Source organism: Mesoplodon densirostris, chromosome 2 (assembly GCF_025265405.1).
Source record: "Mesoplodon densirostris isolate mMesDen1 chromosome 2, mMesDen1 primary haplotype, whole genome shotgun sequence".
Taxonomy (NCBI): Eukaryota; Metazoa; Chordata; class Mammalia; order Artiodactyla; family Ziphiidae; genus Mesoplodon; species Mesoplodon densirostris.
This window is the reverse complement of record NC_082662.1, coordinates 164,634,941-164,659,772: the sequence shown is the minus strand read 5'-3', so window position 1 is coordinate 164,659,772 and position 24,832 is coordinate 164,634,941. Positions and strand designations below refer to the sequence as shown.

The window sequence follows — 24,832 nt, the reverse complement described above, 5'->3', positions numbered from 1 at the left end:
TTCTCAGTGTTATTAATTCTATTCTTTAATGCCTATTCCATGCAAGTCTTTATCCAAATAGTCGGGATGTTCTGCTATACTCCACAGAGAACATATATTGAAGCTTAATGTTATCCCTTCAGTCTAGCAGACTGTCAGGTACCTGGCTAGAATGTGTATGTGGGATTTTAGATATCTGAGGAGACACCATATTTTCCATATTCTCATTAAACTAGCAACAAAGACACAAAAGGACAAACTCACCTCACTGAAAACGTTGATGTATCCTCAATGATAGAATTTGGGAAGATTTGCCAATAACCAGGACAAATTGGCTGGATTTGGAAAAAACCCTCCAGGTACCACTTGGCAAAAAGTAGGAAAATCAATTTATATTTCTTTTTCTCTGTTTCATGACTTAAAATATGCAAGGTCTTTAAAATCCTGAAGACCAGGCAGCTAATAAAAAATCTTGTAACAAGAAACAAAGACTGAAAAATAGGCCTTCAATTGGGTTGAAGAAAAAGCATTCTCTTTTCTCTGAGACCTTCTGACACTTTGGCTTAGTCTTTGAGTCCTAAAGATTCTTGGCATATTTCTGGTGGCATGGAGTAAGCCCTGCAACATAACACCAAGTGAGAGCCTAGTGACTGTAAGCTCTGATCATAGCTACAACTAGTAATAGTAGCAAGTTATTTTGTGTGCTGTACCTCATCTACCATTTCTGAGGTCTCTGTAAAGTCATGACAGGATATATGGCTTCAGTTCTATTGTGCTGTGCAGAATTAAGCAATAGGTGTGTCACACATATGGAAGGGGCTAGGAAAGGGTAGAGCAGTGTCCTCTTCCCCAAGTCCTGAGTGAATGTAGTGGTGGCTCTCCCATGAAGAGGGCAGCTGTGATCTCATGAAGATGGACAACCTAGACAAAGCAGTGCAGGGACAAGGGGAGGAAACAGAACAGGAGGAACCTATTCTTGGCCCAATGTGAGAAAGCGCCTTAGGGAACTCTCAGAAAGGGCAGAAAACTCTTGAGAAGAAATAATTTCCAGCTATAAACTATGGCTTGAGGCCATGGCAATTTAGTTCTTAAAGTAAACATGACTTTAATTTGTAGACAAAATCTGGTAAGGCCAGGATATCTTACTTACATATAAATTGTATTTCTAAAAGTGCCCAAGGCCAAAACCTTTTGTTCTCTGAAGTATGTAAGAATTTTAGGTATTCTTCCTTATTCCTTTAGTAAAATTTTCCTTCATAAATAATGCAAAGGTAAATCAGTCCATGCTTGAGTGGAAAGATCACAATTTCTAATTCTGTGAAGTCCTAAAATAATGAAAAAAACATACAGGGAGAATGAGTATGTGCATGTAAACCCTGGAGACCAGTGCTGGAAATGTTATGAATTGTTGTGGATGTTCTTCTTAAATCAGTTTATAATGGTATGAGGGAAGTTAAGTTATAGAATGTTTGCTTTATCCTTCTAATGTCACTTCTTATTTGTATTTATACTTTGTACATATGACAAGTAATAAGGCACGATACTTACTAATTGAGGTTACTGGATTGGAAGCATGAAGACAGGTTATGTCACAGACTAAATACATAAGCTTGGGGAAGTCATTTAATTTCTCCTGGCATGGTTTTTCCAACTGAAAGAGTTTGATAGGGTTGTTTCTAAGGCCCTTTCCAGCTTTAATATTCTACAGTTAAAATAGAAACCAAGACAAATAAATACATGTTTTCAGAAAGATCAATTGGGTTTTGAGTTCAAAGACACAGATCATATCTTAGATTCACTTATTCCCTAAGGAGCATGATATACTTCCTTATACATAGCAGGTAGTTAATATCTGTTGACTATATTTTATATCTCTATGTGATTGGTTTCCCATATAAGTAGATGGACTGAATTATTTCAAAGGCCCTTTCCAGCTCTACTATTCTATGCTTAAAATATAAATGAAGCCCAATAACTAGTATAGTAGACCAATGAGATTTTAAATTCTTGTCTTTGATCTATGTATTTACTTCAAAGCCTCATATAATTTCCTCCACAGCAGGTGCTCAAGGAAATATCTGTAGATTGTAATTATTTAATTTGCTCTGTTTTTCAAGTAAATATTTCCATACTATAACATGCATGAGTTATTTTCACAACTCATTATTATGTCTTTCCATTTCTTACTACCTAAATCTTGTAAAAACAAGTGAACAAATGGGAAACAGGTATCTAAGTGAGCAAAATATTTTGTTCCTTAGTTTTCTTCAGTGAGACATAATTAATTAGCTTTTCCATATTTTAGACTTCATGAATAATAAAATTTAAAAACCCAATGCCAATCTAGTTTCATGTATACTAATAGATGTCCTAGGTTTTCTATATTAAAATCAGAAAGACAAAATTAATTTGAATTAATTGCTGAAGAAACTCTACTCACATATAACATAATTATGGCATATGTTCCACTGTTAATCAAAAAATCATAGTTAATAACTTTGGGAAGCAACCTTTCAGGCACAGGGCATGAAATAAAAAAGGTGATACTCTTTTTATAAATTTTAAAGGTAGCACATATCACGTGAAATACTCAAGAGCTTACAAGGGGAAAAAAAGGACAGGAAAAAACAAAATTTATATGCACTCTACATAAGCATGTAACTCCTAATGAAACACATTAAACAGAAACACATGACTTTTGCTAATTCATTTGTACTTTATGCTTCTTTTTAATAGAAATTAATCAATTAATGTACATAATGTAGTGTTTGTTTTCCAGTCTAGTTGCTTTTCAGCATTCACTTTTGAGTCTCATGGTAAATGTTATTCAGCATCAGGATGTGGTTTGATGAGTGAACAGTGTCAAGCATCAACTGTACTTAACACAGGACAGAAGGGGTCAAAGTTAACCTGCAGCTAACAGTATGTAAAAGTAAAAAGAAACACAGACCCGCAATAGTATCAACATGCATTATTAGGCCAAGATTCAAAGTTAACCCGACCCACACAGATCTCTTCTAAGCTGAGAGCACAAATGGAGAGGGATGACTTTATCGAGATCCATAGCCATAGTAGTAAGGTTCATCAGGGCGGAATCCATAAGCTGTGGCAGGGCGTCCAAGAATGCCAACCGATTGGCCAAAGCCATCCATTCCAAGGCTAAAAAAGAGAAAAAAGGAATAATCAATTATATTTTTCATTCCAATGCAGGTCAAAGAAGAGGCCTGGAACTTTATACCTCCAAAATTCTCTTCCTAGCAGCAAAAGTGACTTATGTGGCTGGCTATCATTACTTTTTTCTTCTTTAAATTCCTGTAGTCATAAAAATGTGTTTAATACATATTTAATTCTAATAACTTCTGTTAAAAATGTTGAAAACCTCTGTCATCAGGTACCATTCAAGACAAAGAGAAAGAGAGATCAGAAACGTTTTAATGAATTACATTCATATATGGTGTTTATGCCAGAATGTGAAAATATTTTACATGTTAGCAACTATCAGTAATACATTGCTAGGGAATGATAAAATTAAAACTGTAGTAAAGTGAGTTTTCTTATTTATAATAAGATCTCTATTTCATAGGACTAATCCACTATTAGTAAGGACATGCAATTGAGTTTTAGCAGTAATCTCTCACTCAGAGCCAAATCATACCATAAGCCTATGACTAAAAGAAGACAAAGAATTTTACAAAATTTGAAAGTTAGCCAGATTTGATGTGCAAATTCTTCTTCTGACTCCTCGATGCAAAAAAATTACTAAATAGTACATGTTTTGAGTTACAGCAAGCAAATTATAAATTTTGGATTATAAATTTATAATTATAAATTTATAAATTATAAATTTATTCCATGGAAATAATAGAAGCCCAAAGATAACTTTCAGAGTTAAAAAGGTAGATTGAAACACGGATAAACTGATATACTTTAAAAATTCTTCTTTCATCTATTAATACATTTAGAAGAAAAAGTACTTTTAAAGAGTCAGAGAATTATTAAACAATTAGCGAAATGACAAGATATTATTTTGCCAAGCAAATATGGCAGCTATAACATGCTCATGCATAGCACATGCAGTGAATGCTAGTGAGCTTATTTCCAATCAAAAGAAATTATTTATAATCCAAAAATGTAAGCTTTGAAAAAATAAATATATTTAAATGATTTAAGATTATTCCAGATAATGCTAGATGGAAAGACACTTTTCCCTTTATCAGCAAAATCTCAATATGATTAAAAAATACATTCATACAGGGACTAATTTCTTCTCACAACTCAAAGTGAGATTAAGTTAAAATGCTTTAGAAGTAACGATTAAAATGTTAAGGTTTTAAATAATTTGTGTGCGTGTGTATGTATGTATGTGTGTGTGTGTGTGTGTGTGTGTGTGTTGGAATAGGATTAAATACTAAAAGTAAAGGGCATATAATTCATGTGAATCTACCTCTTAGGGGAATGGAATTTATGAAATATAAGGTTTAGGTTAGCATTTGTAGTGAAAGATCCTGGACAAATCAAACTTTTGGGTTCCTTCTATATCAAAAACTGTGTCTGTAATTTCTGAAAGTTGTTTGAAGTTTTTAAGTCTGAATTTTATTTTGAAATGGCAAAATATAAGTATGCCTTTCCTACTTTGGTCCCATGGAAAGAAAGATTAAATTTTCTGATGAAGGGAGATATTACTCTAGAGGTAGCTTTAAAGATGTTTTAGGAATTAATGGAGCCCACGACTAAGACACACCTGTATCAGTTTAAAATTAGAGGAAAAGTTGGCCATTGAAAAATTTTCTGTTGAAGCACTAAGGCTAACACATACTCATGTATCTAAACAACTCTCAGTTATATAAAGGATGACTGTATAGCTTGTGGATTTCAGCTCCTTCCTTTTTCAGCTTTCTACTTATTACCTGTCTTCAGCCACTCTTTACATTTTTTAGCATCTCTTCTGAGGCTAAATAGCAGCTGACTTAGGTAAAACTCAAGTTAATTTTGTCTTTGTTTATTAATCTAGGGGCTGTGGTGAGATCTCTTTTAAGAACTTGGAAACAAGAGGCATATGGTTGATCAGTGAAGAAATATGCGAAAGTACCTTCAAAACAGAACATCTCACAGAGGAACAATATGACTGTAATTCTACCTAAAAGAAGATGATGGTACTGAGAAGGGAGTCTGTCAGCCATGTTGGCACAGAACAAGGAGCTCCTCAGAGGCAATGCTGTAGTGAAACCAACCCAAGCAATCCCTTGGGGTGACCTATAACACCATCAGGAATATATGACCTTTTTGGCAGGCTTGTCCTCACTGAGGAAGAGGCATTAACAAAGGTTCTGAGTCTAAAGTTATTACACATTCAAACTGCAAAACTTTTTAATTTCTATGACCAATAAACAAATTTCTGATTACTGTTTTCTCATGTGGCTTGCCAACAGGGTAAAGAATAAACTTAAGACATATCTGATCTGCCTGCTGGTTATCCTTTCATTGTAAATTGACAAATGGATATTGTTTTTTTTTAAAATATGTTAGTCACAATTTTTGGTATGAATATGAATCCCCAAGTCAGTGAAAAGTAAGACCAAATCTTGAACACTGTTGAGTTTGAGTTTTCTGAGCCTGCAGGTTTACTGCAATAAACTTCTATTTATGCACTCAATAGTTAACCCAGAGACTTCTGTATTACAATGTAAAGACCAAATTTTCGTGAACTTCCATAAATATCATATGGGGAAATTTTTCAAATAGGAGAATTTGAGACCAACTCTTAAAATGAGTTTTTCTGGAATTATCCATCATGTATCATAGACCAAATTGCTGTTTAAAGAATATGTGAAACATTATGACCAGTGTGGGTGGTACTCTAAGTTCTATATCCTTTTGTATCATGAAAGATCAACCATATCCCTACAATTAATATCTTTTAAATAAAATTCATCCTGATACAGAACAGTTTGATTCTTTAGTCTCTCATTTGGTTCTAATATAGTGAGGAAATTGGACTTTTCAGGATGTTAAAACCTGGAGATAGATATTCTTCTGGGACATGTGAACTCTTACTCTACTTTCTCCCTTGGGATAAGGATGTAGCCTTGTTAATGCTGAATCTGGTTCAAACCAGGAGAGCCTAATGTAAGTTTTCCCAACAGAAGCAGATGGATTATATAAATTCTTCTGGAAGGGGATAGAAACGTGAATATAAAAGGAAGTATCACAGCAAAAATTGTCCTTTCCTGATCCACTAAGACTTGACTTAGAGTACACAGTATTCAAGCCACTTGCATGCCCTCAACAGGGACCCTCAGAACCAACAGAAACTAAGTTGTGACATGCTGTACCTGCTCTTGCCCTGTGTGACCATCCTGCTTCAGAGAAGAGTTTGTATATTTGGCTATTTATATTGGAATTTAATCCAACACTGCATGTGTGTCTCCATACGTACATATTCTCTTCCTGGTACTCCTAAACTATATAAAAAAGCTGTGTGTCCCTTTCGAGTAGAATATGCCACTACTAGACCACTTTTTCTTTACAAGACTAATTATGTAGTGTCATGTAACCTTTATCCTCAATGTCTAGATATCATATTTTAGATCTTTAAAAATTAGAAAAATACCAAAATGCAATACTGCTTCTTGAAAATATATAATTCTAGTCTAAAGAAAATGGTTACTGTTTGTTGTGAAAAGACAACTAGGAAAGGTAAGGCCCCCAGATCCATCTGCCATTAAGTTTTATGTCCTAAGAACAATGATTTTGGGGTACCTAGAAAAAATGACAAATTCTTTATAAGTAAAAAATATATATTTAAAATTCAACAACAAATATAAAACCACACCTAGGTTTTATTTTTAAACAAACATTTAGAAATCTAATTAGTATTCAGCAAGCAGAAGACTAAATTTTCTGTAATGTTTACAAGGCTTCCAACAAATTTTCAACATCATTCATTAGAATTCTAAACTTGAGATGATTCAGAGAAGGGTGAAAAAAAGAAATCCAGACATGACAAGTGATGCTTCACATGCAGCACATTACAAAGGGAATGGCAGCCAGTAAGGAATCCTAGGCACTCCGAGGCTCTGATTAAACTTCTGTACCAGAATTGACATTCCTGTAGAAAGGAAAGAAAATCACCTACCTCTGGCTGTTTGTGAGGCTTAATTAGTGCATATTTGTAAAGCCCTTTGAAATCCTTGGGTGAAAAGTGCTGCATAAGTGAAAAGTATTATCATTATTTTATTAAAGTTAGATAAAAGCAATACAAGTCTTTTTCTTCTTTGAAATTTCCAGGTCAGCAAAATGAATGCAAAGCACATAATGAATATATTAGTGGATACCACAGGAAAAAAAAAAAAAGGATACATTCAAGCCAAGTTCTCTTTTCGTAGGCTCACAGAATCTTTGACTTGGAAACATTTTTAGAAATACTCTATAGTGTACCCTTTCATTCACAACATCCTTGACAGGGTCTATACAGCTCTTGTCATAACACCTCCATAACTGTACATTGTCAAGGCAGTTCATTCTTTCTACAGACTTATCAAACTATTAGAAAATTCTTCATTAACACCCATCTGAAATCTGGTTCTGTGAGTCCTAGAATTACCTTCTCAAACCACACAAGAAGTCTAATTATTCCTTAATATGACTATTTCACAACTCTCATTTAATCAATCCTCATGACATGGTCTCTAAAATCATTTGTTTTCTAAAGTATTTCAATTTTTTCAGTATTAATCTTAAAATAAAGAAGCTGAAAACAATGTGGTACTTATGATATGGTCTGAAACCAGTTCAGAAGATAAAAACGAGATCCCATTTCTGACTCTCTGCTAATGTAGGCCAAAACTGTGTTGATCCTGAACAAAATTTTTAAGCCATTTATCACAAAATGGCTTACATTGACTGTATACGTGTGTGTATAGTTATGTGTGTATATACATACAGACACACATGAAATTTATAACTTATAACTACCATGTTGAATTTCATCTTTTTAGCTTAGGTCTTTCTTTGGGGATTCTATTCTCCCTACGACAAAATCCTTTATGACAATATACTTACAAGTAGGGAACAGTGACACTTATTAACTACCTATCTTTGTGATCCATAAGATAATACTGAAGGCTGGAATTCTTTTGGGATCGTTAAGTGAAAGGACTTAACATTTTTTGGAGGACACAGCTCCAGGACATTATAACACTGCATGAAATAATTTAGTAACAGTCTCCTAGAACAGTTCATTCTTTTTATTAATTACTCCAATATACTGATCATAGAACCAAAATCAGTATGTTTATCTTCCTTTCCAACTAGGTTATAAATTTATCATCAGAGTAATTTCAGCTTAAGTATGACTTGTCATGGGAAATTTAGGTCTACGTAATAGTGATCTTTTGTACATCCATCTACCCATCCATTCAAATAGTACATGACTTTCTATAATGTGTTAAGTATAGTGTTGGAAGTCAGTGTCAAAAAAAAGATGTGTTGCTTGGAAGGCAATAATAAAACAAGACATGGTCCCTGACCATGGATTGGAGGCAACTAATGTGGAACAAAATTCTGATAATAATGTGTTGTGTTACCCTAGTACATTTATAAATTACTACAGAGTAGAATAGGACCAAATAACATAATGTGAGAGTATATTAGAGATATGTACAAATTGTTGCAGTAGAATCTCAAGAATTAGAAAGCCTTTATAGAAAATACTTTGATTTTAATGTATCTGTCACTTCCTGACATTTTAGTTTTTGTCTTAATTTCCTATTAGATTGTAAGCACCATGAATGGTAAGGACTATCTTATTCATTGCTATATCACTAGCATCTAGTATTGTATCTGACATGGCGTGGGATTTCAAAAAGTGTTTGATTGCATGAATGGATGACTCTTAAAGGACAAGTAGGATTTCACAAGTGGAGAGAGAGAGAATTCCTGATGGTGTGGCAGCCTGAGCAAGAGAAAGGGCTGAAGAAGAGCAAATGATTTGTTATGGTCAAAGTCTTAGGTTTGCAATGTAAGCAGCAGCAGAAGATAAAGCTAGAAAGGGAGGTTAGGACTAGATTTTAAAAGCTCTTCATGTGCCATACTAAGAACCATGTACTTTTGGAGAGTTGTCAATGTTTTTAAGAAGGGGACCAAGAACAACTTACTTCTGTGTTTCAAAAAGATAATTGGGGAACAAGGGGTTGAGAGGCAAAAGCATGGGGAACATTTAAGAATATTATGGCTGTCCATATGTGAAGTAATGAGAGTCTGTAGAGGCACTGGGAGAACTAACAATGATCAAATATGCTACATTTCATGACAAAAAATGGTATCTTTTCTCTTTTGAAATGGATTTTTAAGTTATACATTTACTATTTGAGAACTGAGAATGAAGAGAAAGAACTTCAAAACTGGCCAAAAATTTGAGGTTATAGTTAACTGGAATGAAACAATTTTTGCCCCTTTAATATGGGAATATGTTTCATCAAATAAATAAGAGGCTGTAGTATTCCATGTAGATGAAATCAAACTGTAGAAGTAGTCTGTCCCTGTACTGAACAGGAAGAGATGGGCTATTCTGGCAGAAGAGAGCATTTTTTTTCTTGAAATTCATATATAGCAACAAGAGAAGTCTGGATTGAATGACATAATACTTATATAATTATACCTAACATTTGTATAGTGACGTATTACTAAATCAAGATCTAAATGTTTGCAATTTAGAGATCCACCGCTAGATGGAGAGCTTGTTTTATCACCGAGTATCGTACTTTTACAAAGTTGTAAAGCAAGCTTTATCAAAGTTAAACTTCTCAGCATATTTAACATTGATAGAATGTGGTTTCCATTGCTTTTTCATATAATCGATGTCTTTATATATGTGAAACAATTTAGAGTTAAATAGGAATCGCTATCATTCATTATGCAAAAAAGTTTTGTGAATGTGGAGGCCTATAAAAATGAGAGAAGATGCTGATTGTCTTGGACACTGAAAAACGTAATGCACTTGCATGTTAAAGTACTATTATAGGAAAACTTCTAAAATTTTCATTGAACCTGTCAATAACATCTTGTTTCTATAAATTTAAATGTAATAATATATATTTTAGGTTGCTCAAAAGTGTTACTGATTGCTTTTGACTTGAGCCTTTGTATTATTGAGAAAATGAGCAGAGTGAAGCAGTCTTTTAATGAGTTTCACCAATATGTATCAAGTTTAGCTGTCATTTTCCATTTAGTTTTCTTTTACTCTTAATCTTTTATATGCATGGTTATCAATTTTAAAGAATCATATTTTTAGTGAAATCAAACTAAGTAATATTTTCTTCAAAATTATAAATGATAGGAGTAGTGGGAGGTTGTATTTAACGTACTCATCTGGAACTTATTAAAAAATTTTTTTTGAAAAAGACATCTGTCAGTTCTAAGGGGAAATACCATCTTGGGGACAAATCCTTTCAATTTAGTTACTATACTGAGATGCTTCAGATAAAAACTAATTTGTACTAATGATGGAGGAAGCATGTGTAAAATAGTCACTGATTTATTCCAAATGGAAAGAAATTCCATTTCACTGACGCTCTGCTAATACCATTCAATTTACACTTATTATACATCTTAATCTGTTATTTAACCCATCTCCAGAGCCTATTTTAATGATTATATTTTTGTATGTGGAGATGTTACAGTTGGTACTTTTTCATATTATATCATCTTTGCATTAAGTCTTCTATACCTTTTTATTATTTTTTTAAATTTATAGTCTCACTGAGATTCTTCTATTAACTCTAGTTCTTGGGCAGCCTTACTCTTTTACTGTTGCCTCTGACAATTCTTCTTCATGACGGTCCCTTTCTTCACGAGCTTAGTCACTTTTTATCGTGTTCAACTTTAGGTTTGTTTGTTTGTTTTTTTGCCTGTCTGCTGGCCCTTGAGCTTCGAAATATTTCTACAGAGAGGTTCTGTATTTGTTTATAATATACCAAGGTCCTGGAATTTCACTGTCCTGAAACCATTTTAATGATAATTTCTTGACTTGGGGTTTCCTGAATTAAATGTATAGTATAAATTCTGACCCCACGCGTGTTCATGAAGCAAGCATATGATTCCTATTCCTCATGGGTGACTATCCTCCCCATCTAGGGTCTTAGGGTAGAAGACAAGTTTTAGCCAATTCTCTAGGCTGGTGAATTAAAATCATCTAGTCCTCTTTTCAACTGATGAGAAAAAGGCAGCCCTTTGAAGTTCCAGGCTCTATACAGGGAATTCAGTTCTATCTTCCTATACCATATAACCTATACCTAGTTCAATATTCTTGTGGTGGTTCTTTTCTGTTTGTGTGCCACTTGGGGTTATATTTTGTCCACCTTTTCTATATCTATACAGGAGGGGGCCCTTCCAAGTCAGGTCAGTCTACCATCTTGCTGGAGTCCCTTCTATTCTACTCTTATTAATCTGCTTTGCACATCTAAGGAAAGAATTTATAAACCTTGTATTCCTGTGACTCAAAATTGGCTTTCTTGAACAGAACAATGACTTGAAAGAAATAACTGGAGCCATTAGAAGATATTTTTTTCCCTTATTTGTAGCAATTAACAGAAAAAATACTCTAATAGGTGCCTAATAGAAGCCATCAGATGTGATGATGCTGAAGTGAATATTTACTGAAACTTATAAAGGTCTCAAAATTTTTATAGCAATCTTTTAATGAAAGTATACCATCTTGTCATCTTTAACTTGCATTTCTTCAATTAAGTACAAGGACTTCTTGAAATTAGCAGCTCTATAATATCAAGGAATGCCTCAGTTCACACCACCAAATGTTAAGGGAACTTGCTGAGCTGCTTAAGTAACCCCTAGGTCAATAAACTGAGTCATTAGCACCTCCTTTAAATAATTGTTTGTCTGTTACTGGTTCAACATTTATATAACCTGTCATAATACTTTGGTTTTTTAAGGTACAAAAATTACTGCTGTAGGTTTAAAGTAGAGAGTTTAAGTAGCGATGTTTTCACAGTGATAGTTTAACCATACTGTCTGGTACTGAGTGAGTTAAAGTCTGAACACCACAGCTAATTACTATGTAATGCTAACCTTAGTTGCTGGTTCATTTTGAGACTCTTTAAAATATGAACTGTGTATTTTACCCCTATGCACTCTCTTAATGATTTGTTTTTTTAGACTGAAATCACTTCCAGCCATCAGTTAGACTCTTGGTCTCTACATATGCACTTCTCCAAGCACAAATATTTCTTTTTCCTATTGGTCTGCCAGCTCTGTCAGAGCAAATTTCACTTTAAACTAAATGCTATGATACTTAAAACCTCTTGGATTACTCAGGCTGCTAGTGTGATCTATGACCTTCCAAGAATGACAGCTGAACTTTCCAATTTGCTTATACTGCTTGGGGAACTAAAAGCACATGCCAAAGAGGAAAATGTTTCTGATGTTGAACAGAGAGGAGAGTTCTTGTTGGAGGTGGGAGCAGGAGACTATTAAGTACTGAAAAATACTAATAAGAAATGAAAAGAAACTAAACATGCTGTAAAGTCTTAAGAGCTCGAGCATAATTCAAAAGTTAATGCTAGAATTAAAAACTTTTTAGTCCAGTTAAAATATGAATAATGACCTTCAGTTACTGAAATTTAAACACCAACCAGAATCTTAGAATGATAATGCACTATCAAAATGAACAAGTTCAAGAGATGGAATAGAACCTAAAATTATCACAAGTACTATACATAATGGGCTATATCAATTCCCCATCATTCTTTATAAAGCAGACAGAAATCTGACATATGGATATAATCAAAGAGGTAATACCACTATCTAACATGCATGCTACCCCTACTGACATATCAGTCTCTTGTAAATTAAAAATTAATGTTAAGCTTCTGTTAAAACCTTGTCTGAAGTTCTTAAATAAATAATACGGTTTGGAATATTTTTATATCACTTTGAAACTTTTTCTTTACTACCTTTCATAAGAGGTATATAAATGTTAGTTGTAAAAAAAATCTCAAAAATCTTATCACATATAAGCTTAATGTAAAGTTTCCAATTTATGCCCTAGTCTACTTATTCATTTATTTGTCTCAATAATTTTTAGGCTAAATAGCCTGCAAATTACCTTTGGCTGATAAAAATCAAGTGGTGATTGATAAGGACCTTTTTTTGTAGCTAACTCAGACTAAGTAATAGTTTTCTAAAGTTGAGGGCACAAGTATGGATAATAGAAACTATATTTAAACAAATTAAAAGTGCATGTTTTTCAGTAGCTAAGCATCAAAGTTTGATTGATTCTAAAATAAGTTTATAATATCAAATATACAACAGGCATTTCCTTGTATTATTATGATACTTTATTTTTTTAATAAAAAATTTAAATTGAATGACTCTTTAAATTCTATAGTACTTTACCAATTTTTAAGTTTTACACACATGATTTCATATATTCCAATAAAAACACTTTTCCCCCCCTTTACCCCATCTTGTCACTCCCCTTTCCCTCTCCTCACTGGTAAGCACTAGTTTGTTGTCTGTATCTGTGAGTCTGCTTTTTTGTTTTATTCACTAATTTGCTCTATCTTTGAGATTCCACATATGTGATATCATATAGTATTTGCTTTCTGTGTCTGACTTATTTCACTTAGCATAATTAAAACATCTATGTTGGGCAGTGTTATATAGATACTTTCAGCCTTCAGTAATTTTAGTAATCAATACAGGTCAGATAAATATTTAATAGTTATTTAGTATCCTCTAGAGCACTTAGGATCTCCATATACTACATAATACACCAACAATGCATTTAGCACTAGAAGAACAGTTACTAAAGTAAATCTCTACTCTTAAATTTCATAAACTCTCTTGGCCCTTGAGAATGTATTTATTATATTATAGGCCTGTACAAAAAAAGGTAAATTCATTTTCTACTTAGGTCTAAGGCTAATTTTAGATTGTCAAGATACAAACTGATTGAAGTCATCCTGATCAACCCGATTGCAGTCTTCTGATGATGAAACAAGGTATTTCTAACAGTGTCTTCATAGAATGGGGCTAAGCATCTTTTGCACACACTGCACTGACACCAAGCAAATTCCGTGTAGAGTGGAATGCAGAAGTATATGATTCTAACAATTACTTTTCTGACTTCGCCCTCTTACCATATTTGAAAATTATTATTTTTAAAGCAACATAAGGAAACATACTTTTTTTTTCTTTATCATTGATGTACAAGGGCATTTTTCTCCCTTAATTTAAGGACTAGTAACTATGTTTACAAATTCAGCTACACTACCTTAAGTATGAACTTATCAACAACTCCTGCATTTTATTAAAGTTAGTGGGGTGCAATGACCTCAAAACCAGAATATCTGTATATAATTTATGTCTCTACTGATATAACTCGTCTCTGTCTAAATCTGTAACTTTCTTTGTCATGATTTCTTTTTTTTTTTTTTTTTTGGTAAAATAAGAATAATGGCTATCCCTTTTAACATCTCTCTGCCTTGAGATTATTATATTTCCAGGTCTTTTACAAGAACAGTACAAAGACTCTTGTAGTATGTACTTGGTGTTATTGTTATGACATATGAAAATGATAGAGGTTTCCCTAGAAAATACTTAAGAAATTCTGGCTCCTGCCATATAATCTAGACTGTTAAGAGATACTCTATCATACTTGGCATGCTTCTTACACATGCTTTCTGTTTGCCTTTACAGGGCTCTTACATAATTCATAGAGATTTATGCCTACACATAGGCAACTAATTGTTGTTGCACTAAAATAATGCCATGGCCAATCATATCTTCCTTTACCATAGTGAGACTGGACTGCTTGTATAAATAAAATTATTCAATCAAAACCCTTCAGATTCTATGTCAAGACGTATGCAAATGATACAACACCTTTAGGGATGAATAATACTGGGAAAGTCTCTTTACATGCTTTTTCATCTTATTTTATATTCAGGGACTTTATTTTGAAAGTAGTAAATCAAGGGTAAGGTTTTTAGTTATTTCACACAAATCATCACTTCCCACATTGCATACATTCCTGCACTTAGGTTTACTGCTGTAGTGTTGGCTTTTCTTTGAAAAGGGCACAGGGTCACAGAAGTGTTTAGGGTGGGGTATCTTCATTCTGTGATGTTCACTGTCTTGGGGTGGTGCCAACCTGACAATACGGGACACATAAGCAGAGCTGGGTAACCATGAGGAGAATTCTTCAGGGAGATGGGAATGCACTATACATTTTTGAAATTACAGGCAGTGTAGGGTTTTAAGCAGTATTTCCAACTAGCATATAGGTATATCCGTATTAGTTACTTCAAGTATGCAGGACAAGGAAAGATTACAAATTGATTTAAAATGACTAGGGTGCACACTTGCTGATGGCAAATAGTACTTCTCTCCCTCAGATTTTAGAAGAAAAAGGCAAAATTCAACTGTAGGATATTGACATAGTTTCTGTTTTCCCCTTAGTATATACAGAGAATGAGCTGAACTATAATAGCCCAATATTTATAAAGTCCTTAAAACCCAGAAACCTTTTTAAAAAACTTCTTGAGACTTTTAAGAATTCCTGATTATTTACCACCTCAAAAGAGATCTCCACATGAAGTTTAAGTACCCATGTAAATACAGCTTTGTGGGGTTTCTTGTATCAATTTAAGTTACAGTTGTCATTTAAAAATTTACTTGCCTAACTATGTTCATAGGAGCCTCCTCCCATCCTTTCACATTTGAGGGGCGCTAAATTAACCACTTGATACTGTCCACACAAATCTGGATTCCTTTTTAAGATTGTTTTGCCTTTTAATTTCTGACAGGCCAATATGAAGGTGCTTTGTTTTTGGCTGGAAAAACCTGAAATGGAAAGAATTTCTGAAAAAGTGAAAGTGGGATGTATCAACTTTAGATAAAGCTAAACAAAGAAAATAGGCTTAAAAATATATTAAAGTACGGTATATTATTTGAGATAGAATGCTGACTTATGTCCACAAAAGAGATGATATTCAGAAAATCATTAGTTATGCTCCTCTCTATAAGTCTATTCAAAAGACTAATTATTTAAAATGTTTAACTTTGATTACAGGCACAAGAAACCATTTGTTGATCATGCCTCTCTAGTCTGAAATGTGTAGCTTTTATGTAAAAACCAACATAGCCATACATAGATTTTACATTCACCAATAATTAACTTTAATGATAAAAGTATAAAGTTTAGAAAAATACTAACCCTTCTTCTCAAATACAGAAACAAGGCCACATTTGAAAATAGATTCTATTACAGAGTGCTGCATTTGCCTCTCTGAAGTAGGTCTGAGTTATATTTAGTTGGCAGAGGCGCTGAGTACTTACGAGATTACCAAGTGATTTGGGCTACTGCTGAAAGACTGCACATTGGCCTAAAATCCCTACAGGTAAAATCCACAGGATTATAGGTCATAATTAATCCCCTTAACTCCAGACTTCCTTTCCATTTCCATAACCCGCAATGGAGGTTTACTGCTTTTTTAAAAAATGAGAAAATCTAATGCATTTTAACAAATCTAAAACTCTTTCAATTAAAAGTTCTGAGAATTCATCAACAGCTATGACATCAACATTAAAAAACATTCAAGGACTAAAATGTTTTGTCACTTATTTCCTTGGGAATATCTATCTACCTATCTACCTACCTACCTACCTACGTAAACCTTTGCTCATGAGATGGTAGGCATCAGAGCCCAACATTTAAATCAAACTCTTTGATACAATGTCTCTTCAAATCTCACAATTATTCAAATTATGTTTTGTAGGACATTGATGTGTTTCTAAAGAGACATTCTATTACAAAGCTATGAAAACCTGCTGTCTGAACTAATCCCTCCAAAGTGCTTACTGTTATAATGAAGTAACTAAATTCTAGTGAATTACCAGACCATTAAAGATCAGTGTCTTATTAAACAGCCTATATAACTCAGGAGGTTGTATTTTAATAATAATGTGATTCTTTGTCAAATATTGCACTGCTTAGGTTAAAATGCAAAAATATGAATCTATAAATCTGTTTACTTTTTTATCTAAGAAAATTCATCACAGTACCTTTTAAAATTATTTTTATTTTTTTTCTGCCTTTGAGATATAATTGACAAATACTATTGTCATTAGATTATCTGATTTTTTCTTCTGTAAGAAAACGTTAAAGGTAGAATCTTTTGTAACAGAAGTTAGCAAATGACAACACTCCAAACAGCATGCTCTTAAAAAAAAAAAGTGTCTATTTAAGACATTATGGCATTCTTCTCTAATGATTCATTTGCGTCCTCTAAAGATTAAGGACAAATCAAAAATGTTTAAGATGTTTATTTCATTGGGACACACATACACACACCATTATTTAATCAAGGTGTGAGAATAACACAAAAGTTAGCAGGAACATGCTGTATAAAAACTGACACTGTACTTAGTATTAATTCCTTAATTATTTTTCTAAGCACGATAATACTATTACCTTTAAAGATTTTTTAAAAAAATGATATAAAGAATAATAAATAGGATACTTTAAGTCATTTCAAAAAATTATATTTTAACCCTGAACTATATAACCTTCTCAATGGGAAAGGGATTATTTCTTATTGACCTCTATCCCTAGAGCCCTCCAAGTGTTTCTAAATTATAAGGGTTACTGAATAAATAAATTTTAAGTGTTAAAAAGAAAACATTAAATGCACATTCTTCCTTTAATGTATTTTTATTTAATACTCTATAAAGTTAATTTCATTTGTCATCACAGAAACTAAGTAAAAGTTAAAAGTATCTTTTGGAAATAATCTCCAACAGTATACATGTTATACTTCTGATCTATTGATTATCAACAGGTCATTAGTTAAGACCCAGTAATAGGAAAGTAACAAGATCAAAGTAACCTTTTATTCATGTTAAGTATGGAGTAGAATTTGTTTCTACAAAACATAGGCTATTTGATATTAAAAACTAATATAAACCTTGTAATATTGGGACATTACAAGTTTCTTTTGACAATAAACCATTTTTTTTTAAGCTAGAGAATGCTTATGTTCTGTATAAATGAGTCCTTATCAGTACAGATATATTCAACTGGATATGTGGTAGTATAATACACGTGTACTAAGAATTCCTTAACTCAGTCATAACTATAAGGCAATCATCTTCATGTATATAAAATACTGTAATTCAAAAGGCAGTTTTTTATGTTACGTAGGTTACTTAAAAAATTCCCATATAGCATAGGCTCCTACCAACAATTTTATAATACAAGCACATAATACTATATATATATATATATATATATATATATATATATATATATATATATATATATATAATTTTTTTTTTTTTCCGGTACACGGGCCTCTCACTGTTGTGGCCTCTCCCGTTGCGGAGCACAGGCTCCGGACGCACAGGCTCAGCGGCCATGGCTCACGGGCCCAGCCGCTCCGCGGCATGTGGGATCTTCCCGGACCGGGGCACGAACCCGTGTCCCCTGCGTTGGCAGGCGGATTCTCAACTACTGCGCCACCAGGGAAGCCCTATATATACATCTTGATTATATAGTTAATAAATACTACACATTATACATTTGAAATGATCTGATTTACACTTTAAAAAGATCACAATGGTTACTATGGGGGAAAAATGGATTGCAAGGGAAGGTAAATGCAGAAGCAGGGAAATTAATCAGGAGGCTATTTTGAATGGTTCAGGTGACAGATGATGGTGGCTTGGACTAGAGTACTAACAGTGGAAATGGAAAGAAAAGGCCAAATTTGAGACAGTCTAGAAATGAAAACAACAGGACTTGCAGATGGTTTGTACTGGGGAGGGTGGTAATGGTGAAGAAAAGGGAGGAACCAGGGAAGACTCCAAAGTTTATGGTTTGAACTACTGGATGGTGGTGACATTTACTGAGATGGAAGATGAGAGGAGGCACCTATTTGCATGTAGGAAATCAAAAGTTAAGTCTGATAATTTTAATAAACATTCAATTGGGTATGTTAAATAGTGAGAGGAATAAAGCTGGTGCTCAGAGGAGAGGCATCCAATAAAAATACAAGCCTTCAGATAGTATTTAATGCCATGGGATCTGGATGAAATCCTCTAGGTAGTGGGTGTAATTAGAAAAGAGGGCTCCCCAAAATGATATGGATAGAGAACAGGGTTGAAGTCCTGAAGTAACCAGCATTTAAAGGTGAAAAGGAGGAGGAATATCCAGCAGAGAACATTGGGAAGGAATGGAGAAGATCTTAGGAGGAAAATTAAAAAAAAACAGGCTATCTTGAGAGCTGAAAGAAGGGAGTTTCCAAAAGCAGGGCCTGGATATCTGTGTCCAACACTGCTGAGAGTTAAAGATGAGAAAGGTCCATGGATTTGGCAATATGAAGATTAGTAGCGATTTTGACAAAACTAGAGAAATAGAAGAGTGAATGGGAGCCTTTTGAGATGCACTGTATGAAGAGAAACAAGAAATGGGTAGTAGCTGGAATGTGATGTTGCGGCAAAGAGAGTTTAACGTTGGAGATTCCACATTGTGTTTATACCCTGACAGGAACGATCTAGTAGAAGGGAAAAGAGTGATGACATGAAAGAAGTCCTTAGGAAGGTAACAAGGGATGGGGTTCCGAGCAAAATGAGCCAACTGGACTCTGAAAAAAAGGGCACTTCCTTGCCTGTAACAGAGGGAAGAGAGTGAGGTGGGGTAAAAATAAGAGTAGACACTGAGAGGTGGGGAGATAACTTGGGCAAATTGCTCAACTCAATAAGCTTGGGTTTTCTTAATGTCTCCTTCCCTGAGCTGTTGTGAAGATCAAATTAGATAAGAGATGTAATGATAGCAATTAGCATACTGCCTTGCACTCAGTAAATATATTTCAATAAATGCCAGCATTACTATTAATCAGCATATCTCAGATTATAGACAGATTTGAAACCATTTTAGAGAATAATATTTCAAATCATACAATTAGAATAAAGATTAAGTCTATACGGCATTGAAGCCTGCATTGTTTCTATTCCTTTCCAGTAATTTCATTTAAAACTGGACTGGACGGTTCATGTTACAGAAATAAACTTTTTGGAGCAGTTTCACTTATTTAAGATTTTTCTTTTGCTTTTTAAAGAACAACAAAAACTTTAAAAAATGTTTATTTTGTGAAGAAATTTTCTGTGGACTTTCACGTCCAGAATTTTGGATGGATTGTGGACTGTCTGATGCAGATTTAAAGTATTAGAAAAACAAAGAAGCAAACTACAGAACGGTCCCCACCACCCTCAGATACAGTGTCTAAAATTGTGCTTTAGTTTCTACCATTTTTTTCCCACATGCAAACTTTCATGTTACAGTTTAAGTACACGTAGACAGGCTTATTTGAAAACACAATAATTCTAAGAGTACAAGCTACAAGTTTAAAGTTCAGCATTTCTACATTATACTAAATACCTTCTGAAAAGGCCTAGGGTAGTGCTGTATCTCCCCCTCTCCTAAAATTTTCAAGCCATTCTTTTCTTACCCTCCTTTCTTATTAGGTTAACTAAAAACTGACACTTTCCCAAAAATGGGCCCTCTGTTTTATCAGAAGATCTGACTTTACTGCCCCCAAGTCAGAAATCTTATTCTGTGTTTCAATATATTTTCAGTTATTGTTTCTATGATAGTTGTCTAAATCAATGAATGGGTATTATGCACTGTTGATTTATCCCAACATTTTGATTTTTATGAAATTAGTAATAATTTATTTTGTGAAAACAGACAGCTATAAGATAATAGTAACTGGCTTCAATGGTGAGAAAATAGAAGCTGATTTCTTTCTTTCATGTATTTTAGCATATTTCATATTTATGTAGATTAATATGATCTATATCAACATATATTAATAAAATATATTTATCAATGGCTATCATCTAAAATGGCATTCTAAAAGTGAATTTCTTGACAGAGATAAGTTTAGTTGCCAACCACAAAATAAGACGGTAGTAAAGATAAAAGGTACGAGTGAAAAATAAATTTAACAACGTATATTAACTGAATCAAATAGTTAATGCTTCAACTGAGAGGTTTCATTGCAGTAAAAAATAAATGAGATTTTATTGTATTTCAGTCTGAAGATGCATATATTTAATAATGTATAAAATTCAGCTTGATTAAATGTGATTTTGAATTTCCATTGATTTATTCAACAGATATTTATAATATTTCCAATATTTGTAAGGACCCATTTGGTAAGATGGTTCAGTGGATACTTATAATGATGTTCTTTTTACTTTAAGAACAGCTCTTACAATGTAGAGATCAAGTTTTTTGAAATCCTTTAAGTTTCTTTAAATACTATGAAATCTTCTCTGAAGTCGAAAGTGAAAAGTAATGTTCTGACTTATTAAATAAACTCATTAAGTGCAAATTTATGTTGAAACTGAACATACAACATAATCAAAGAAACAACAAACCAGCTTACTTTATTTGAGCGGAAAGAGAGGTCGGGTCTTTCAAGAGCACGAAAGCAGACCCAATTTGAACATTAATGGCAGTGCACGTGCATGTGCAACCACTCCCGTACCCTGCCTCCCCAACACGTGCACACCTTTCTCCTCTCAGCTTATTAGCATTCTAAATCTTTCTCCCAGGCTTGGCCTTGCAACCACTTACTTGATAAAATAGGTCACTTAAAAAGGAAGAAAGCCCAATAAAATGAATTACAAAGACAACAAGTTTAAACTGATTGCCCTGTTTTCATACATTGTAGCTGAAATCTGCAAATATGCAGTTGGCTGTGCTTTGGCATTTAACAGCAAGTGATCAGCAAGGAGGAGGAAATTTTATTCTCATTAACGGTTGCAGATTTACTGCAGTGAAAAAGGGCTATGTAACCAGAGATGTGACAGTACAGAAAGATCAAAGCCTTGGATTGGAAACTAAATAAACCCTCTGGCTACTTCCTGCAAGGAAAATTCACTTTGGCAATGTAAAACAGAGCCCAGTTAAAAACTACTCTCAGTTTTATGAGCTGTCATAGCAGCTCAAATGGTTTGGACTGGCTGAGTTTAGAACATTATATTTCCTTGTTTTTGTCTTAGATACTTCTGTAAGCAGTTTTAAAGACTTTTTTTTTTTTCAACACAACAACAAAAAGAAAAAAACCTCTTTTTCTTTTGGTTGAAACTGAGGAGGTAACCACTAAACTTATTAAAGCAGGCAGGTCTTCATTTGCACATTCCTTTCTCATTTACTACAGTTTAATATTTTGCTCTTAGATTTATTTGGCAATATACATTTACCTTAATAATTCATTTGTAATCTGTACAATTCCTATTCAAAATAAGTGCAAATCAGTTTACAGAGCCCATATGGCTCATATCTGAGGGGTGAGCTATTTGTAATAGCACATCTGGTAGGACTATGGGCAATATGGAAAAAACGGGAATAAATTAATATTACATTTAAAAACCTATAGGCTTTAGGTTTCGTCTGTTTTTTAAAAAATATTTAAGAAAAAAAATGTTTAACATTTCTAATATATGTTTAATATTTCTAATATAGGGACTTTTAAACAATTATTCATAAATACCTAAATCACATTGTTATATCAATCAAAACACAGATGGGCTAGAATCAATCAACCCGTCCCTGAGTTTAGGAGTAAGCTCAGTATCATTGAATCCAGACTTAAGGGAAATAAAAGATGACATGCTGTTTTCCTCTCTCTCTTATTTTTTTGGAGGGGGTGGTGGTGCTCATCAACCAAATTGCTTATAATTTTAAAATTCTCATTAGACTATGAATAAGCAAGACTTTGTAATGGTAATCTGGGACTTCCCTGGTGGTCCAGTGGTTAAGAATGTCTTCCAATGCAGGGGACTCAGGTTCCATCCCTGGTCAGGTACTAAGATCCCACATGCCGCGGGGCAACTAAGCCCACGCACCGCAACTACTGAGCCTGCACTCCACAACTAGAGTGCCACATGTCGCAACTACAGAGCCCATGCGCTCTGGAGCCTGTGCACCACAACTACTGAGCCTGAGAGCCCGTGCACCACAACTAGAGAAAAGCCCATGCACCACAATGAAAGATGCCACAACAAAAGATCCTGCAATGAAAGATCCTGCGTTCCACAACTAAGACCTGATACAGCCATAAATAAATAAATAAATAAATAAATAAATAAATAAAATTATAATGGTAATCTGCATCCTATTCCCTTTAAAAAAAAACCCATTATTTTTTGAAAATAAGAGCATTTCATAGGTCAAATATGTCATAAAAGCAGTCACCTTTGCTTAAGGACTTTCTACTTTCTTTTAAAATTTATAACTAATTTTTATATATCTGTACAGCCAACAAAAATGCTATTAATATGTATAAAAATGTATGAACTTTAACATTGGATAATCACTCTTAAATGGTGGTGATATAATGAACTTCCTAGTCATGAATGGACTAACTCCCATTCATTTCTTCTAGTACAAAGCTACACCATAACTGATGTCTTAACATTTTTACAGGATCTAGTCATATTCAGATTATTTTTTTCATTTATAGACTCAATTATGCTGAATTTCTTCTCCTAAATGAAAGTCCTAATAAAGTGACAATAAATTTGGTTTCCTTTGGGAGCATCTTTGGATTTTACATATAGCTAACATGCATACCTCCAAAAACTTAGCTCAGATCACCAGATTGAAAATTAACACGAATTTGATGAGAGCAGTCTGTCACCAACTTCTTCTCTTGTTTCTAAATTTCCAAAGGAAAGTAAATCGCTTAAAATACTTTTTCAAGTCAGTATAATTTCTCTAGGATAAAACATCTTCCCAGGTTTCCAGGATTCTTAGCCTTGATTTTTGGCTTGTATTTCTATATTTCAGTAAAGTTTACAATTTGCTAATGCTGATGTGTGATAATCTAATAGAATCTGGCCTTAAAAGTTATAGGCCCAATTTACTAATAAAATCTAATTCAATTTTCCTTGGGAAATGCAAATCATTAGTGTCCAAGCAGTGGAACTGAATTTCCTTGCCCTTTTATGGTTAGAAAGAAGTTTTCTCTATTAAAAAGTCTAAACAAATAAGTCAACTAAGACTAATATATGAAGATTCATTTATAGGCATAAAATAATAGCATCATGTATATAAACATTTACATTGGTTAATTAGCTAAATAAATGATTTGCATGAGACATTAACCCTTCTAGACTGAGATTATCCCACTCATTTCATCCTCATTTTTTATACAAATGGATTAATCTGTAGAGAACTTAATGAACTACTTAAAAGAATTTAATGGTAGTGAACTAATTAGTTACTTAATGTGTTGATAAATTTTTAGCAACTTGTTCTCCAAGCAATCTAAATACCAATTTGCAGTAAGCCATATACAGCATATTAAAGCAAAATAAGTGAATAATATATTGTATCATGCAAAAAAACCTACATATCTTACTCTGAAGTTTGATAACACTTACTCTAAAATTTTCTAAAGCACAGTTCACTGTTAAGACTAATATATCTGCTTGCCTTTTGGAGGCAGTAATGGTGTAATACTAAGAATGCTGGCTCTTACCAAACCTAAAGGCTTCACTATTTATTACCTAACTGGTTTTGGGCTAGTCCCTTAAAAATCTCTGAGTCTTAATTTCTACATTTGTTAAAACAGGGCCAATACTACTCTTTGCCCTATATACCTCACACACTGTTGATAGTCAAATGAGACCTATGATGATATAAGTGTTAGCTACATGCAAGTTATTCGTCCTGGTATACTAAGATTTAGGCCAAAAAAGTGCCTTAAACATTTTATTCTTTAAAACTTTTAGAAAGCTCCAAAGACATTCCATCTTCTGAAAA

The 24,832-nt window shown here is 33.5% G+C and overlaps 1 protein-coding gene across 2 annotated transcripts in view; it reads right to left on the bottom strand.

Moving 5' to 3' along the window:
• Positions 1 to 2,684: 2,684 nt before the first annotated feature.
• The window catches only part of KIFAP3 (kinesin associated protein 3), a 166,096-nt gene continuing 143,948 nt past the window's right edge, over positions 2,685 to 24,832 (bottom strand). The window contains exons 20-21 of one of the 2 annotated variants that reach the window (XM_060091281.1): positions 7,115 to 7,183; positions 3,048 to 3,138 (exon numbers count right to left, since the gene is read on the bottom strand). In XM_060091281.1, the coding sequence (XP_059947264.1) occupies positions 7,138 to 7,183 (46 nt within the window). In that variant the 3' untranslated portion in view covers positions 3,048 to 3,138; positions 7,115 to 7,137. Of the gene's footprint in view, positions 3,139 to 7,114; positions 7,184 to 24,832 lie in introns of both variants that reach the window. The other variant, XM_060091280.1, reaches the window with a different exon arrangement.